The 18,143-nt window shown below is 37.3% G+C and overlaps 2 protein-coding genes and 1 pseudogene across 2 annotated transcripts; 1 reads left to right on the top strand and 2 right to left on the bottom strand.

Moving 5' to 3' along the window:
* The first annotated feature begins 573 nt into the window (after positions 1-573).
* Positions 574-4,079, top strand: tsen15 (TSEN15 tRNA splicing endonuclease subunit). Its single transcript, XM_059502463.1, has 4 exons — positions 574-1,160; positions 1,245-1,326; positions 1,423-1,558; positions 3,672-4,079. Exons 1-4 carry the CDS (start codon positions 1,107-1,109, stop codon positions 3,838-3,840), a joined length of 441 nt encoding a protein of 146 aa, XP_059358446.1. The 5' UTR covers positions 574-1,106; the 3' UTR covers positions 3,841-4,079.
* A 42-nt stretch (positions 4,080-4,121) lies between these two features.
* LOC132096827 (uncharacterized protein C1orf21 homolog) lies at positions 4,122-12,960 on the bottom strand. Its single transcript, XM_059502464.1, has 6 exons — positions 12,810-12,960; positions 7,844-7,982; positions 7,485-7,570; positions 7,317-7,381; positions 7,167-7,227; positions 4,122-5,364 (listed from the first exon to the last, which is right to left on the bottom strand). The coding sequence occupies exons 2-6, from the start codon at positions 7,932-7,934 to the stop codon at positions 5,326-5,328; spliced, it is 342 nt and encodes a 113-aa protein (XP_059358447.1). The 5' UTR covers positions 7,935-7,982; positions 12,810-12,960; the 3' UTR covers positions 4,122-5,325.
* Positions 12,961-14,072: 1,112 nt separating this feature from the next.
* On the bottom strand, positions 14,073-18,139 carry LOC132095924 (U3 small nucleolar ribonucleoprotein protein IMP3-like; annotated as a pseudogene).
* Positions 18,140-18,143: the final 4 nt, after the last annotated feature.

Here is an 18,143-nt window from a genome sequence, read left to right as displayed (position 1 = left end):
ACTGATAATAATCAGAAATGTTTCTTGAGCAGCAAATCATCATATTAGGATGATTTCTGAAGGATCATGTGACCTGAGTTATGATGCTGAAATTTCAGCTTTGCATCACAGGAATAAATGACATTTTTTGCAATATATTAAAATAGAAAATAGTTTTAAATTGCAATAATATTTTACAGTATTACTGTATTTCGATAGGCTTTTGAACGGTAGTGTTTAAAATATTTTCAGATGTTTTTTGTGTATTAATGGTTGTTTATTTGACTATGAGTGCAGGTAGTTTACATATCAGCTTTTTCTGTTATGGCTTTTGCAAATGAGTGTGTGGACAAATTCACTGTATCAAAGAGAATAGCTGAGTATGAGTGGACCATTAAAAGGACAAGAATGTAAGAAGTCCGTTTTCTAAGCTGCATACGTGCATTATTTATAAGAAAGTTATTGTAAAGCGGGTAATTTGTTTGTAAGATGAATAAACAGTTTGAATGGTTAATTGTGTTTTTGACTGCTGAAAAGACAAGACAGGCAATGAGATACTGTCGCGTTTTCCACACGGACTCAAGTAAAGAGAGGACAATAACAATGGTTGTGTCTAACAACTTATGAGCATGTACACGGTGTAGAGAAGCATTAAACCGCTTTGAAAGGTGGTCTAAGAGCAGCTGCGTCCATACAAGAACTATAAATTCATTGTGTAACTATAGAGCTACAGTTTTACGGACAAAACATTTAGGACGAATAGTTTGTGCAGTTAAGAACACTACTATGGCGAAGGCTTACGAATATTAATTATGTTATATGACGTTCGCGCAGCAGACGACGCTGATTTGCTGGTAGACGCTACACTTCAGTAGACTGGCGAATGAACGTCTCGGATATTGCTTCCACAAATAACTTACTCACGTGATTGGACGAGCGATGACCCTTAAGACCCAACTTGTTTAATATTCATGAGCCATGCCTTTGCAGTGGTAGGATTCGTAGTCTACAAGAGCGGATAGATATACGTGCACGTGGTGAATCTGTAAACTGTTTTCTTTTTGTGACATGCATTATTTATTCAGTTTGCGGTTTAAGAAATAAAAGGAGGAGAGTTTAATATTATTATGGACGAAGTACATCGAGCAGATCCTCCGAATTGGATCCAGCAGCACGCCGTGGTAAGAGCGAGTAACACTCCTGTTAATGTAAACTGATGCATTGCATATTCAGACAAGTGTAATTTAATTCAGTCTTCTTTTTAGTATCAAGACCTGATGCATTTAGATGTCGGTGACAGTGCTCAAGTATATGCTGCCTTCCTGGTGTACATGGATCTGACGGAAGGTGAGGAAAAATACAGCAGTACTTTGTTAGATATTGAACACAAAGTTTATAAAATGATTTATAACCCTTTTTGTGTGTGTGTTTTTTCATTTGCAGTGCGTAAATGGAAAGAGGTGGTTGGCGTTTCCTGCCCAGAGTTACAGGCGGTTCTGCTGGAAGGTCTAGAGAAGGATGGAGAAACAGCTCATATGATCTATCCTCTGCCTTCACACAGATCCATCAAACACAGAGAGTAGGAGACGGGCAGATTTTACTATAATACTGTCATCACTAAGAGGCAGCTTTTGAGCCAGGATGTGTTAAAGCTTCTATGATTGATTTATGCGGCCCCTAGCGACACCAGTGGAATTGAAAGGACTGTTTCCAAACGGGTTTCCCAATGGGGCTGTTCACACTACAGTCGTGGCCAAAAGTTTTGATAATTACATAAATATTGGAAATTGGAAAAGTTGCTGCTTAAGTTTTTATAATAGCAATTTGCATATACTCCAGAATGTTATGAAGAGTGATCAGATGAATTGCATAGTCCTTCTTTGCCATGAAAATTAACTTAATCCCAAAAAAACCTTTCCACTGCATTTCATTGCTGTCATTAAAGGACCTGCTGAGATCATTTCAGTAATCGTCTTGTTAACTCGGGTGAGAATGTTGACGAGCACAAGGCTGGAGATCATTATGTCAGGCTGATTGGGTTAGAATGGCAGACTTGACATGTTAAAAGGAGGGTGATGCTTGAAATCATTGTTCTTCCATTGTTAACCATGGTGACCTGTAAAGAAACGCGTGCAGCCATCATTGCGTTGCATAAAAATGGCTTCACAGGCAAGGATATTGTGGCTACTAGGATTGCTCCTAAATCAACAATTTATTGGATCATCAAGAACTTCAAGGAAAGAGGTTCAATTCTTGTAAAGAAGGCTTCAGGGTGTCCAAGAAAGTCCAGCAAGCGCCAGGATCGTCTCCTAAAGAGGATTCAGCTGCGGGATCAGAGTGCCACCAGTGCAGAGCTTGCTCAGGAATGGCAGCAGGCAGGTGTGAGCGCATCTGCACGCACAGTGAGGCCAAGACTTTTGGAAGATGGCCTGGTGTCAAGAAGGGCAGCAAAGAAGCCACTTCTCTCCAAAAAAAATATCAGGGACAGATTGATCTTCTGCAGAAAGTATAGTGAATGGACTGCTGAGGACTGGGGCAAAGTCATATTCTCAGATGAAGCCCCTTTCCGATTGTTTGGGGCATCTGGAAAAAGGCTTGTCCGGAGAAGAAAAGGTGAGCGCTACCATCAGTCCTGTGTCATGCCAACAGTAAAGCATCCTGACACCATTTATGTGTGGGGTTGCTTCTCATCCAAGGGAGTGGGCTCACTCACAATTCTGCCCAAAAACACAGCCATGAATAAAGAATGGAACCAAAACACCCTCCAACAGCAGCTTCTTCAAACAATCCAACAACAGTTTGGTGAAGAACAATGCATTTTCCAGCACGATGGAGCACCGTGCCATAGGGCAAAAGTGATAACTAAGTGGCTCGGGGACCAGAATGTTGAAATTTTGGGTCCATGGCCTGGAAACTCCCCAGATCTTAATCCCATTGAGAACTTGTGGTCAATCCTCAAGAGGCGGGTGGACAAACAAAAACCCACTAATTCTGACAAACTCCAAGAAGTGATTATGAAAGAATGGGTTGCTATCAGTCAGGATTTGGCCCAGAAGTTGATTGAGAGCATGCCCAGTCGAATTGCAGAGGTCCTGAAAAGAAAGGGCCAACACTGCAAATACTGACTCTTTGCATAAATGTCGTGTAATTGTCGATAAAAGCCTTTGAAACGTATGAAGTGCTTGTAATTATATTTCAGTACATCACAGAAACAACTGAAACAAAGATCTAAAAGCAGTTTAGCAGCAAACTTTTTGAAAACTAATATTTATGTAATTCTCAAAACTTTTGGCCACAACTGTAGTTATTATGCTTCATGGGACTGCAGTTTATTACATTCTCTCAATTAAGTACACTGTCTTCCACTTAAATTTTTTTGTCTCATTTTCATTTTCAAATTTTTTTAAATTAAACAAGTTTGTAATGTTGTGATTTGCTTTGCAGCTGTTTGGTTAGTGGCTTTAATGTACATTTGAAAAGGTCATAAAACACACTTTCATACATTAGATTTGTACATATATCTTATATCACCAACAAATATTACATGAAGTGTTACCGAGCTTAAGATGTTGTTAAGGTGGTATTTGGCAAGAACACATGACTTGGAAACAAGGTCTCATACCTACCTTTTAAGCCTTAATGTGATTCTGCTTCAACACGTATGATAATGTGATTTCCTCTTTCTCTCACAGGTTGCGGTGTATATTAGACAGAGGTGCCCCGATGCTCTTGTGTGCAGTGGCTTCGGACTCCACGCTGGTGTATCAGAGACTGTGTGACGGTTTCCTGACCCCTGACCCTCCGGTGGACATACGGGACCAAGGCCGCCGACAGCATCGCAAACGGAGGTTACAGATGTGAGACAAACACCCAGATGATACGCACAGACTGCGATTCCTAACTCCCCAGATGTGAGGATTGGGTAGCACTTACAGTTTGAATACATTTCTGAACTCATTTTTATCTCTGAAGATGAGAGCGATTGGGTGAACCAAGGAATGGTTCTCCCAAAACGTTTCATATGTTCATCCCTCATTCCAAATCTAAATGACTTTTACATTTTTCTGTAAAAAAATACAAAAAACAACATTGCACCCCATTGACTTCATTATATGAAAACAAAACATCAATAAACCAGATGCTTTTTCTTAGTTAGTTGGTCGTAGTGTATTTATTTATTTTTTCACTCAGCATCACACTTGCATTTTTGGCAATTTTGTTTGGCCCAAATGTGTACATAGAGAACTTAAGCATACATAAGGGATACTGTTCACTTTAGTGTGAAAATACAGAAATTAATGGCTTATTGTTGTATCTCATTTCAGAAAAGAAAACACTGTGTGCTTAAGGCTATGGCAAATTAGTCATACTGTAAAAGGAAGAAGCACTTCCTGATAATAAAAACATATCTATGTAAAACTTTCTTACAGCTGGTTTTGAAACTTGCACTGGTTTTCAACTCTAGAATAGTGACTATAAATGTCAAGCGAACCCATGATATCCACCTGTTATATAGAGTAAAATGAGTATGTGAAAACTACATGACCTTAAGATGCTGTAACTGGTGTCTCTAAACACAGCTAGATGCTGTGATCGATCTCCACCATCCAACACTTCCTCAAGACCGGCCCTGAAGGAACTGCACTGCCCTCATCAAACTAAAAAATCTAGTGATGATACATACAGCACTGCTGTCCTGAGCATTGTTACATAACTCAAAGAAAAAGGTCTAAAAGACATATACATGATACACTGTGGGTGAAAAATACTTCGTTAAAAAAACAATTGGAATGCTAGAAATGGCCTTTTGTTTCTGTCCATATGCTCTCACCTACTATGTCTCAACAGCATGAGCTGGACAGAATCACGCAAGTCTCTTGGTAGGTATGTCCTCCTCAGGAGATATCATCTCCACTACTAGTCCAGCGTGTGTTGTGTCCATGTCAAAGGGAGGGTGAAGTCCAGAATTCTCAGCATGGCTCTCTCCACTGTATGTAGTCTGTGTGTAGGAGAAGGCTTATGGGTAGTGTAAGGCAAGGGATTGAGGAGCAGTCTGAAAATGGCTTTCCCATTCAAATCTTGGGCCAAATACCAGTCTCCTTAACCATGGCCTTTTCCATGCCCCCATACCATTTTAATACTAGTCCAGAAGAGTCTCAAATACTGACCTGTAAGACATTTGGGAGAGTGTGTAGATTGTAAACGGAGTAGAGAACTGGGTTGAATGTCACTTGAACCAACTCTTGAAGAGTCATACTTGTTGGGTAAGGAGGCATGGAAAGCAAGGGTAAAGAACTTCGGGACAGGATTGACTCAATGTTGGCATGAGTCAAAAGTCTCAGTGTGCTATGTCATATCCTCGTCGTCAGAACAGTAGTCCCGTCCCTGTAAATGTAATAGTCATATTAAGGGAAGATACTTCAAAAACGCAATTAAAATAGACATGCTAGATTTTCACATTTTCTAAAGTGTATTAATCATGGTTAAGCTGGAGTGTACTTTTATATTGTTTCAAACACCTAAGCCCAAAGCTTACTTCTGTTTTTACACAAATGCTTAAAGGTGCTTTATGTTAGATATTGACTCTACTAAAGCTGATGGAAAACACAGTGTAATTAATTTCATTCATCGTCAAGTGCGCTTGTTCCTGTTAGTGTCGTCAATCTGGCAACCTGCGTGTGCATCGAGTCTGATGAGGAGGGGCCAGGTGAAAAAAAACCCTCTCCAATATTTTGAATTTGGAATGCAATACCTAGTTCAACCAATCTGTGTCAATCCTACATGCAGCACATTTAAACTAAAAAAAAAATTATATATATCATCTATATATATATATATATATATATATACATATACACGATATACAAAGTATATTTAGATTTTTATGCAAACGCTTAAATCCAAAGTTTACTCCGGTTTTTACACAAACACTTTAAGGGTTAGTTCACCCAAAAAAGAAAATTAGCCAATGTTTTAATCACCCTCAAGGCATCCTATGTGTATATGATTTTCTTCTTTCAGATTAATCCAATCTGAGTGGTATAAAAAAAATTATCTTTGCTCTTCCAAGCGTTAGAATGGGAGTAGGCGGGTGCTTTTTTCAACAGTCCAAAAGTAGTAAAATAAAGCGCATCCATTCATAATAAAACGTTCCTCACACTGAAAGGCCTCCTATTGAGAATCGATACAATTTTGTAAGACAAATATTGTTATTTAAAATATTATAAACAATTTTCTCTAACTTCCGCTAACTGTAATTCATGCAAGCTGTTCTGGGGCGGATGACATAGGATGTATGCGTCACGCCGGGGAGATATGCTAGTCTCGCAAGTTTGTTTATATGAGCTAAGGAAGCAAAGTTTCCTTAATTTACCAAAGGAAACCAATTCCCCCTGGCTTAAATCGAAATCCTCTTAAATTCTTCTTTACAAATATTCGGTTTGTGCCTCTAATTCGTGACCAGCATCTCTCTGTCCTTCGCGCTTTCACATTGATCACTAATCACCAGTTACGTCATACATCATCAGCCCGGAATGCCTTCCGCCTACAACAATTATCAGAAGTGAGAGAAAAGAGTTTAATATGTTTTAAATATTAATATTTTTCTTACAATTCGATTTGGTTCGCTATAGGTTGGAGATGTGTGAGGCACGTTTTATTATGGATGGATGCGCTTTATTTGACTACTTTGGGACTGTTGGAAAAAAAAAACAACAACAACACCCATCAACTCCCATTCTAACGCTTGAAAGAGCAAGGATCATTTTTAATATAACCCCGACTGGATTCGTCTGAAAGAAGAAAGTCATATACACCTAGGATGACTTGTGGGCTAATTTTCATTTTTGGGTGAACTAACCCTTTAAGCCTAATGTATACTTTGGTTTTTACGCAAACGCTTAAACCAGAAGTATACTTTAGTCTTGGTGCAACCAAACAGCTGACCACATAGCCTTTCTACATATACTCCATTTAGTGTGCACAGGACAAACAATGTGTAAAGTGTGAAATGGCTGCATGTTTACACATGGTTAGAAAAGGCTGCATGTGTACAGTACATGCATACTGTGATTGTAATAAAATTTATATCACATGCACTCTATACACATGCCCTAGCGTAATACCAAAGTATACCATGGGCTTCAGGAACTTTTGAGCAATAGTAACATTGATGCTACTTCAATCACCTTTTCAATCTTCTCATCCAGCATCCTGAAGAACTCCTGCTGGCTCTCTGAAGAGTGGATACTGAGGAACAATGAAGGCTTGGTAAACATCTCACTGGTCACCATCTCTCCATTACTGAATACTAGAGCAGACACCAAACACATACTCACCTTATCTTATTACTATTCCCAGTGGCATCTTTTTGCCTACCATTGTGCAAAAATGTGCTATTTTCCTGCAAGACATGAAGAGAAATTTTTTTAGTTTTACAGGATAGTATGATTATTTGTGACTTTTTGATTATTTGGAGATACAAAATACTATGTATCAATCTTTACCAAGTTCTCTTGGTTTTGTGTGTTCGTGCACTCCTCTTCTCCATGCTTGTGCTTCACCTTCTCAACTCCTTTCAGTCTGTACTCATCTAAACAGAAAGAGTAAAGTACACTTGAAATCACCAGGACACAGGATTCTTAATCTATTTTACTTCGGTAACATGCTCTTTCAGAGTTACTCACAAATATATTTAAGTAACTTGCATCATGTACAGTAACACCAGTAACATAGTAAGAGAGTAAACAAGTCAATTCTAAGTCCAGTACCAAATTGGAGTCCTCAATGAAATTCAACACTGACTCCGGCTCTATATCACATTATCTAGAGTGAATATCTGTGGACACACAGCTGGGACACTGACCGGAGAAGGCATCTCCATTGCTGTAGGCCTTACCCCGGCCCTCTGCATCACTGGGTACAGATGACAACTGCTTGGCTGAGGTGCAGCCCATCGCCTCACTTCCTCTCCTCTCCTTCCTGCATGGCACTCTCTACTGCACCTGACCCAACAAACACAGCCATGAGTTCTGCAGCAAACACCCAAGCATTTAGTACTCAAAAAAGGAATCTACATGCTACCGTGTTATTGCATGTGTATGTAGTCTAACATGGAGCTTAGTGTATCTGTACTGATAAACACTGAACTTCAGTTTCATATCTGGGTGTGTCACGTGTATGTTTCCTGCTTGTGCTGAGCAGCTGATATGAAATTCGGGCTAACGGGACACTGACCTAAGCAGCGGATGCTGATGCGTTTGGACATCAGTCATTAGAAATAGATTAGAAACTGATAAGAAATAAACAGGCGTGTTAAGATTAAACATATATAACGTAAACACAGGGTCATATGAGTTAACCATTACTATGAAAATGACTTGGAACAAAATCTTTTGAAAAGATACTTGGGGAAATAAAACTAATTCTATAGATGCTTTGGACACTAAACCATTAATAATGTCATTGCATGTAACTGCAGGTACAGTTTGGCCATATTAACTATGGACATGTGACAACCAGAAGTGGCCTAGATTGTGCAGCTTGCTTGTTGTGCAGTCAGTCAATAACTAAACACTGCTTCTGTGTATCAAAGTTCCTTCTAAGAACACTTGCTTCGGGCAGGCTTCCAAGGCACTGTAATCTCATGTCTAATGGTATAAAACAAATTTAAATGAGCTTAACCAGAGACTTTGTGAGGGATGGACCACTGCTATTATAATGAATGGGAGAAGCGGGAACAAATCCTAAATCCTGGAAACAACAAGTTAGCATTTTTAAGTAAATGGCTGTATTTAGCATATTTTGAGAGTAAGGAACCATGTTTATATGATACCATTTATGTCAGATTTTATAACAGATTTGAAAAATGTCATGTATCAAAATGGAAGTTTGGCAAATAGTGTTTGAATTTCGCAAAATCAAAAAAGAAATAAATAAATGTAAAATATATATATATATATATATATATATATATATATATATTATAACTCATTCTCAAGTTGTTCCAAACCTGTATAACTTTTTTTTAACCTAAATTAAAGATTCAATCTAGCTGAAAACTGAAACCAAAAACAAAGTTTTAATAAATAAATTATATTTGGGTAATATTAAATCAGTTCTTCAAGTAAAGTTGTTTGGCAGTGAGATACATACAAATTTGACTTGTTTCTACTCTAGCATCATTTTTTGTTATGGTTACCTTATGGTTTGTTACTCTTACTACTTCACCTGTATTCTATATAGATTATTCACAGTCAAACATCACCATTTCTGGCAATAATTTCCACCCTCCAAAACTGCTTTGACCGAAACAGATGTTAGTTTCTCCAGACTTTAGCTGTACATTTAACAGTATATTCGATCCGGGCAGCTCTTAAAGTGACAGCAGTCATTCATGTTAATCAAACAACAAAAGAGAAACTCTCTCACTGCTCTTGACTAAATCACATTTGTAACTTTACTAAAAAGACAAGTATATTAATTTACACAGTGGAGAATAAACAGTGTTTTTATACATTTGATTACTTTATACAATGTATGTAGAATTTCTTATTTATTTATAGTTCGTTTGTCCCATGGCTTGTAACTAGTTTCTTATTCCTATTAAATCACAGACTATTTACTTGTCTAATTTTGATATCATAAAGACCTTATTTAAAGCAAAAATGACTATATCATGATACATACTGTTACCTTAAAATAAAATTACTCATTAAAAAAAAAATCATTAAATCACTATTACAGAATAATCATTTTTGGGAGCGCTATCCCTTTAAATAGGTTAATACTACCATAAAATTTAATGATATTTATATTAAAATAGCCAGGGGCGCCCCCAAGGCCACCCCTGTGGCCACCCCTAGGATTATTTACAGTGGGTCCTATTAATTTAAATGTAGAATGTAAATTCACAATAGTTTAAGAAGTGAAAAAAAAAGTGCAGCACCTGCTGCAGCCACAGTTTTGCGTCTCTGAGCACAGGGCCGGCCCGCGGCATAGGCGGTATAGGCAAATGCTAAGGGCGCCACTCATCCATAGGGGCGCCAGAATGAGTGAACGAGTGAATTTTTTTTTTAACATATTTTTTTTATAATAGGCTACTATTTAAAAACCATTAATTCGAAATACTACCAAATAAAGCAAAAAAAAAAAAAAAAAAAAAAATCCGGCTCTTCAATCTTCCCCCGCCCATCGAGTGCTTGAAGTGCGTCAGAAACAGAGCGCGTGCACGATCAGTTGTTGGTAATTTGTTGTGTAGCGTGCCCGACGCCGCATCCAATGTAGACAGCACTGCTTTTGTTAACACACAGCTCGTAGAAACGGGCCTGGCAGCTCGCGCCAGTTCTAGACACGGTGAAAGTTTCCTGATTGTGACGGAAGGCCGAATTTACATGACACATTATAAATGAGCATAGTCTGCGATAGATACAGTGCCAAAAAGAAAAGAAGAGGATAAAGACAGAGGTAAAGAGATGCAGTGAAAGAACAATTTATTGCATAGGAGTAAGATACTATAATTTCATTGCAGTTATTTTTACCTTAAACTTAATGTTAGCAGTTGTTCTGAGTTCTGAGTCCCCAGACTGTGATTTTGTACAATCATGTCAGTTTTAAGACACATTTTTTATTATCACTTTTTTATTAATGTTTTACTCTACAGTTGTGCAGTTTTGGGGGGATACAGTACAGGCCAAAAGTTTGGAAACATTACTATTTTTAATGTTTTTGAAAGAAGTTTCTTCTGCTCATCAAGCCTGCATTTATTTGATCAAAAATACAGAAAAAAAATGTAATATTGTGATATATTATTACAATTTAAAATAATTTGTTTTCAATTTATTATATTTTAAATTATCATTTATTTCTGTGATGCAAAGCTGAATTTTCAGCATCATTACTCCATTCTTCAGTGTCACATGTGACATCCGGTCTATCACATGATCCTTTAGAAATCATTCTAATATGATGATTTATTATGAGTGTTGGAAACAGTTCTGCTGTAATGTGTGTGTGTGTGTGTGTGTGTGTGTGTGTGTGTGTGTGTGTATATATATATATATATATATATATATATATATATATATATATGCTAAATCATGAACACAATGACAGAGTGAAATGGGCTGTGATGCATGGGGCGCCAGGTAAAATCTTTCCTAGGGCAGCAAATTGGTCAGGGCCGGCCCTGTCTGAGCAACATTAAAGTGTCTCGTTCCTGAATGAATCAACCGTTTAAATGATTCGGTTCAATCGCAATGACTCACTTATTAACAGTGACTCGCTGCCACCTATTGACGGTTTTAATTTCACATTTAATGGAACCTTTTCATTTTTTAAATAATTTCAAACATCAGTTTTCAATGTTTTATCTTTAAAATATCAAAACATTATTTATTCATTTGTAACTGCAGGTTAAAGTATTCCATGTTCCACGGAGCTGCATTAAACAGTGTGTAAAAACATCTAAATGGCACTTCAGATGCAGCTTCTGTTTTATCTGCATTGCAAAGATCAATTTTGTTGATACTGATTGCATTTGCTTGGTAACAGCCCAAATGCAAGTATTTGACCTAAAATATGGTGCATACTTTTAGAAACAATGGTGTAAAGGTAAAAAAAAACTCAGGTGTCAGCACAATTAAAAATAAGATATCAGCACAATAACACTCAGCAAAATAGTGTAATTATCGTTATCGATAAAATCCTAGAACTCACAGAGATATAACTTTTTGTCTATATTGCAAACCCTTAATTTTTTTTCTTTATTTTAATGTGCCACCCCCAAAATTTACTGTGGACTCGTTTGGCCACCCCTGTTAACATTTTCTGGGGGCGCCACTGAAAATAGCCAAATCTATTTGTGACCCTGGAGCACAAAAGCAGTCAGAAGTTGCACAGGTATATTTGTAGCAATAGCCAACAATACATTGTTTGGGTCAAAATTTTGGATTTTTCTTTTATGCCAAAAATCAAGATCATGTTCCATGAAGATATTTAGTAAATCTCCTACTGTAAATATATCAAAACTTAATTTTTGATTAGTAATATGCAATGCTAAGGACTTAAATTGGTCAACTTTTTAAATATATATAAGCTACTTCCGACTGGTTTTGTGCTCCAGGGTCACATATTATATATAAAGGTATATTTTAACATGGTCATCAGTATTAAACCAATTTGTCTCATAAGAGCAGACTGTTGTAATTGCAGGAAGACGTCATTTCTCGTGCATGAGAATCATCCAATCAGAGCAGACATGCAGCACGTCCAGCTGGAGCCTCGCATAAAGGGCCCTTGTGTGGCATCAAGAGCTGCGAGCAGCGGCAGTCAATCTAGTGAGGCAGAACTAATCGCTCTCAGAGTCGTTCCTCACATACAGACAAGTGACAACTGTTCATATCACAGAAAGATGCGCTGTGATGCGGAGATTACAGTCTGTGCACCATACAAGAACTAACAAAAATATTAATAACAGTCATCACAAAGCACCCACGACTGGTTTTCTTCCACAACTAACATTGCATCTTGTAGAAAGCGAGCACTGTGGCCTAGTAGTGAACGTGCATGATAATAAACATTTCATAACCAAATAATAAACAAACACACAGCTAGCTGCGCTCCAGTTGCAGATCATCGCGCGCGCTTGCGGCCTCAAACTGTTATTGATGCACATTAAATCAAACTGTGTGATGTGATTTGTTGGTGATAATCAGCAGAGCAGGACAACAACAATGGTCGCAACACAAAGATACGCTTCACTCTAACTAATTAAGTTATGAACACGGATTGAGGTAAGGGCATAAGAAACCACTTTAAACGGCGGATCTTACCTTCAGTGCAGATGCAGAGTTTAATCGTGCTGTTTGTGATCAGGAAAAGCGTTCAGCGCGATCAGCTCAGTACAGATCAGCCCACAGACGTCAATAATCGATGCTCCGAATAGACGAGCAAAACGATCAGCGCGCAGAGAAAGAAGCAGTCGAGCGCAGAGCAGCTCAACTGATGACAGATTTACAGATTGCAAAAACATAATTATATATATATATATATATATATATATATATATATATATATATATATATATTTATTTATATATATATATCAGCTTGACGAATCTTGAGGGACCGTCTTTTTAATTTAATTCATAAATTACCTTTAGTTTTTATATTAACCTAAGTTGATTTAGTAACCCAAAGCCCGTTGTGGTTGTTTGGGAAATTAAATCAGGCATTATATTAATACAATTCTTACTTCTTACATTTTTTTTTTTTTTTTTACTTTTACAGTATTATTGTTTTAATGCACCCATGAATACATCAAACATCGTGAATCACGCATGTGTTTTTGTTTGTTAAATTTTTTTTATTGACTATATTACTGCATCTAATGACTGTTATTGTTTGTCAAAAATTGTCAAGAAATGTAATAACTATATAACTATGATTGTCCATCTAATAAAAAAAAATATTTTGTGTGTGTCTGTGTGTGTGTGTGTGTGAATCTCATCACTCTCATTGTTTACGTGCGCGTCTGGTTGCTGTGAATGTGTCTGACAAATTCAAGCAGAAACTCCCAGAGTCTTGTTCACAAAACGAGTCTGTTCTTTGGGACGAGTCTGTTCTGGCCGTGAGATTGTGTCTGTTTGAGACACATAATGTAGCCATCCATGAAGTTTTGTCAAGTTCATGAAGCTGTTGTCGTATAGCTTTATTTAGAACATGTATATCCACGGTCGATGTTAACTATGCACTCGATGCCTTGTCTGTGCTCAGGATGTTGATAAAAGAGGGTTTACATGAAATCACATCTGTAGCTGTGGAGCGTTGATGCATCTTTGGACACAGTGTCAAATGTATTTGGAATTTGTGATATGGAAGCAAAATGTAAAAGGGCTTTTAGGAACAAACTTGTAATTGTTTACAGTTATTAATGGCAACTACACAATAGTCACACTCATTGCATTCACTTAAAATGGTTCAAGATGATAATTGGTCACTTTATGTCTGATAAGGTTGTTCTTAGATGAATTGCAAATAACCAGCTGCTCTTAATACACTGACCATTTCTGGTTGAAATCCAGTGTGTTTGGAGATTTAGACAATGAGGTCAAAGTCATCTCTCTGAAAGAACAACAACAGAATTGTAATGAGCAATTGTTTCAAACATGTTTAATAACTATTTTTAATAGCAGGAAATCTGACTCTGTTGCACTAAACAGTCGTGGCCAAAAGTTTTGAGAATTACATAAATATTAGTTTTCAAAAAGTTTGCTGCTAAACTGCTTTTAGATCTTTGTTTCAGTTGTTTCTGTGATGTACTGAAATATAATTACAAGCACTTCATACGTTTCAAAGGCTTTTATCGACAATTACATGACATTTATGCAAAGAGTCAGTATTTGCAGTGTTGGCCCTTGTTTTTCAGGACCTCTGCAATTCGACTGGGCATGCTCTCAATCAACTTCTGGGCCTAATCCTGACTGATAGCAACCCATTCTTTCATAATCACTTCTTGGAGTTTGTCAGAATTAGTGGGTTTTTGTTTGTCCACCCGCCTCTTGAGGATTGACCACAAGTTCTCAATGGGATTAAGATCTGGGGAGTTTCCAGGCCATGGACCCAAAATTTCAACATTCTGGTCCCCGAGCCACTTAGTTATCACTTTTGCCTTATGGCACGGTGCTCCATCGTGCTGGAAAATGCATTGTTCTTCACCAAACTGTTGTTGGATTGTTGGAAGAAGTTGCTGTTGGAGGGTGTTTTGGTACCATTCTTTATTCATGGCTGTGTTTTTGGGCAGAATTGTGAGTGAGCCCACTCCCTTGGATGAGAAGCAACCCCACACATGAATGGTGTCAGGATGCTTTACTGTTGGCATGACACAGGACTGATGGTAGCGCTCACCTTTTCTTCTCCGGACAAGCCTTTTTCCAGATGCCCCAAACAATCGGAAAGGGGCTTCATCGGAGAATATGACTTTGCCCCAGTCCTCAGCAGTCCATTCACTATACTTTCTGCAGAAGATCAATCTGTCCCTGATGTTTTTTTGGAGAGAAGTGGCTTCTTTGCTGCCCTTCTTGACACCAGGCCATCTTCCAAAAGTCTTGGCCTCACTGTGCGAGCAGATGCGCTCACACCTGCCTGCTGCCATTCCTGAGCAAGCTCTGCACTGGTGGCACTCCGATCCCGCAGCTGAATCCTCTTTAGGAGACCATCCTGGCGCTTGCTGGACTTTCTTGGACACCCTGAAGCCTTCTTTACAAGAATTGAACCTCTTTCCTTGAAGTTCTTGATGATCCTATAAATTGTTGATTTAGGAGCAATCCTAGTAGCCACAATATCCTTGCCTGTGAAGCCATTTTTAAGCAACACAACGATGGCTGCACGCGTTTCTTTGCAGGTCACCATGGTTAACAATGGAAGAACAATGATTTCAAGCATCACCCTCCTTTTAACATGTCAAGTCTGCCATTCTAACCCAATCAGCCTGACATAATGATCTCCAGCCTTGTGCTCGTCAACATTCTCACCCGAGTTAACAAGACAAATACTGAAATGATCTCAGTAGGTCCTTTAATGACAGCAATGAAGTGCAGTGGAAAGGTTTTTTTGGGATTAAGTTAATTTCCATGGCAAAGAAGGACTATGCAATTCATCTGATCACTCTTCATAACATTCTGGAGTATATGCAAATTGCTATTATAAAAACTTAAGCAGCAACTTTTCCAATTTCCAATATTTATGTAATTCTCAAAACTTTTGGCCACGACTGTATATAAAAATGTCATTCACATTTTAGTGCCTTTTAAAAAAAACTGTCATATAAAGCTATTAGTTTATACAGGGGGGTTTATGAATTAAATCGGAAAAATTTCCTGAAATCATTTAATTAATAAAAGGTTTGTGTACACGACTGTTTGAAACTTTAAGTAGTCAGTATTTTTTATTTTTATTCAACAAGGACATACTAAAATTGATCAGAAGTGACAGTAAAAACACTTACAATGTTACAAAAGACTTCTATATCAAATAAATTATTTTCTTTTGAACTTTCTGGTCCGCAACATTCATGATAAATGTTTCTTGAGCAGCATATCAGAATGATTTCTGAAGGATCATGTGACTCTGAAGACTCTGTAAATTCAGCTTTGATCACAGAAATACTAATATTAAAATATATTCAAATGAAAACCACTTATTTTTTAACTTTTTAAAACATTTAATTATAATCTTGCGGACCCCAAACTTTTGTATATGTATAAACTCTACAGGATGATATTCATGATATACTTTGACATACCTCCTCATTGTAGTTCATGATGTGTTGTTTGATCTTGGATGAATCCACCCATGTGACAAAGTCTTCCAAACTCCTGTAAGAGTATTACACAATAACTTAACATTTCAGTTATAAAAATTAACATTATGTTTTGTTTTGTTTATTCCTTTAGCGGGCATCCGAAAAAAAAGTACTGAGGGTTTTCTTAACTAATCTTGTTACGAGAAAAAAAGCGGGATCAGTGACAATCTCAGGCCCAACACGCAATATTACAGCTTAAAGGAGAACTTCACTCAAAAACGAAAACTTGCCAAGAAAATAATGAAATGCACTCACCCTCTTGTCATTCAAGATGTAGATGAGTTTCAGAACATTAGAACAGAATTTGAGGAAATGTAGCATTCATCAATGGATCCTCTGCAGTGAATGGGTGCCGTCAGAATGACAGCTGATATAAACATCACAATAATCCACACCACTCCAGTCCATCAACTGACATACTGTGAAACCAAAAGCTGCATGCTTGTAAAAAATAAATCCATTGTTAATTTGTGGACTATATGTTAACTGATGGACTTGAGTGGTGTGGATTATTGTGATGTTTATATCAGCTGTTCAGACTCTCATTCTGACGGCACCCATTCACTGCAGAGGATGATGAATATCCATCTTTTCTGATTGGAAAAACAAACTCATCTACATCTGGGATGGTCCAAGGGTGAGTAAATGTTTGGACACATTTAAATTTATGGTTAAACCGCTCTTAAGAGTTCAGTGTGATTTATGATGAAGGATGCGTCCCTGTTCGATGAAGGTTATGGCCATACACAGCTTCAGCATGATTGAGGGAAGTCATCTCCTGCAGAAAATGACAGCAAAAAAACAGTACACAAGAGGAACAGGCAATAGAAACAGAAGATAAAACTAGTTGCTTTCAACTTCAATTTGACCAGTTCAGCACATTGTGTTGTTTATATTAATGTCGCAGCATCTTACCTGCAGAATGCAGATGCACTGACTTCATTCACAAGAGAAAGGTTCTGTGTGGTGGGGATCAAACCAACACTGCAACTTCAACAAAGAGAAACACAGTCGATATTTCAACAGACTAAGTTTGTTTTATCATAAACATATTTGTTTCATAAGTCATGGCTTTGTTTTGGCTCATCATTAACTTCCTCTAAAAAATGGACATGTGCATGTAAGAAAGATATATTCTCTTAAAACAAATATACTATGTTATGGCTGTTAAGTTAAATACAGTTCCTTACTTGGTGTAATCTTCCTTCTTCTCAATATGACATTTTCTCAAAACTTTAACCTCGTACACAGAAAACACATATATGATGCAAACAAAAACTTTTACTTTGTGTGCGATAAAATCGTTTGACAGCAATATTTTTAATACATACCAAACAGTTACATCATAAACAAAGATAAAGGCAGTTGGTTTAATAGACAGTATAGTGACAACTAATTTTTAACATTTAATTTAACCTAAAATCTTAATGATGAATAAAAATGTTAATGTCCATGTTATTTCTACGTCAAAAAAACCCAGTATTTATTAAGCTACTAATTAGTAATGAGTAATTTATAGATTTTTAGATTTCTTATTCCAATTAAGGTTCAGTTAAAATAAATTACTGAATTAATCTGCAATACACTTTTAAACGAATACAAAACTTTTTGGACAGAAATTACCATGATTTTGTATTTCCGAGCTGGTGCAAGGAGCTGTTTCATAAAACAAGTTTAGCAAATAAGCCAGGTTTATTTCAGTTAGTTATAGGTGTATATTGCATGAAAGGGTGTCTATTTATTCTGGGAAGAAAAAAAAATTCAGAAAAAATACACACCCTTTCATGCAATACGCACCCATAACG

Source organism: Carassius carassius, chromosome 20 (genome assembly GCF_963082965.1).
Source record: "Carassius carassius chromosome 20, fCarCar2.1, whole genome shotgun sequence".
In the NCBI taxonomy this organism is placed as follows: Eukaryota; Metazoa; Chordata; class Actinopteri; order Cypriniformes; family Cyprinidae; genus Carassius; species Carassius carassius.
The sequence above is the reverse complement of the archived record's forward strand: the minus strand, read 5'-3'. Positions and strand labels throughout refer to the sequence as shown.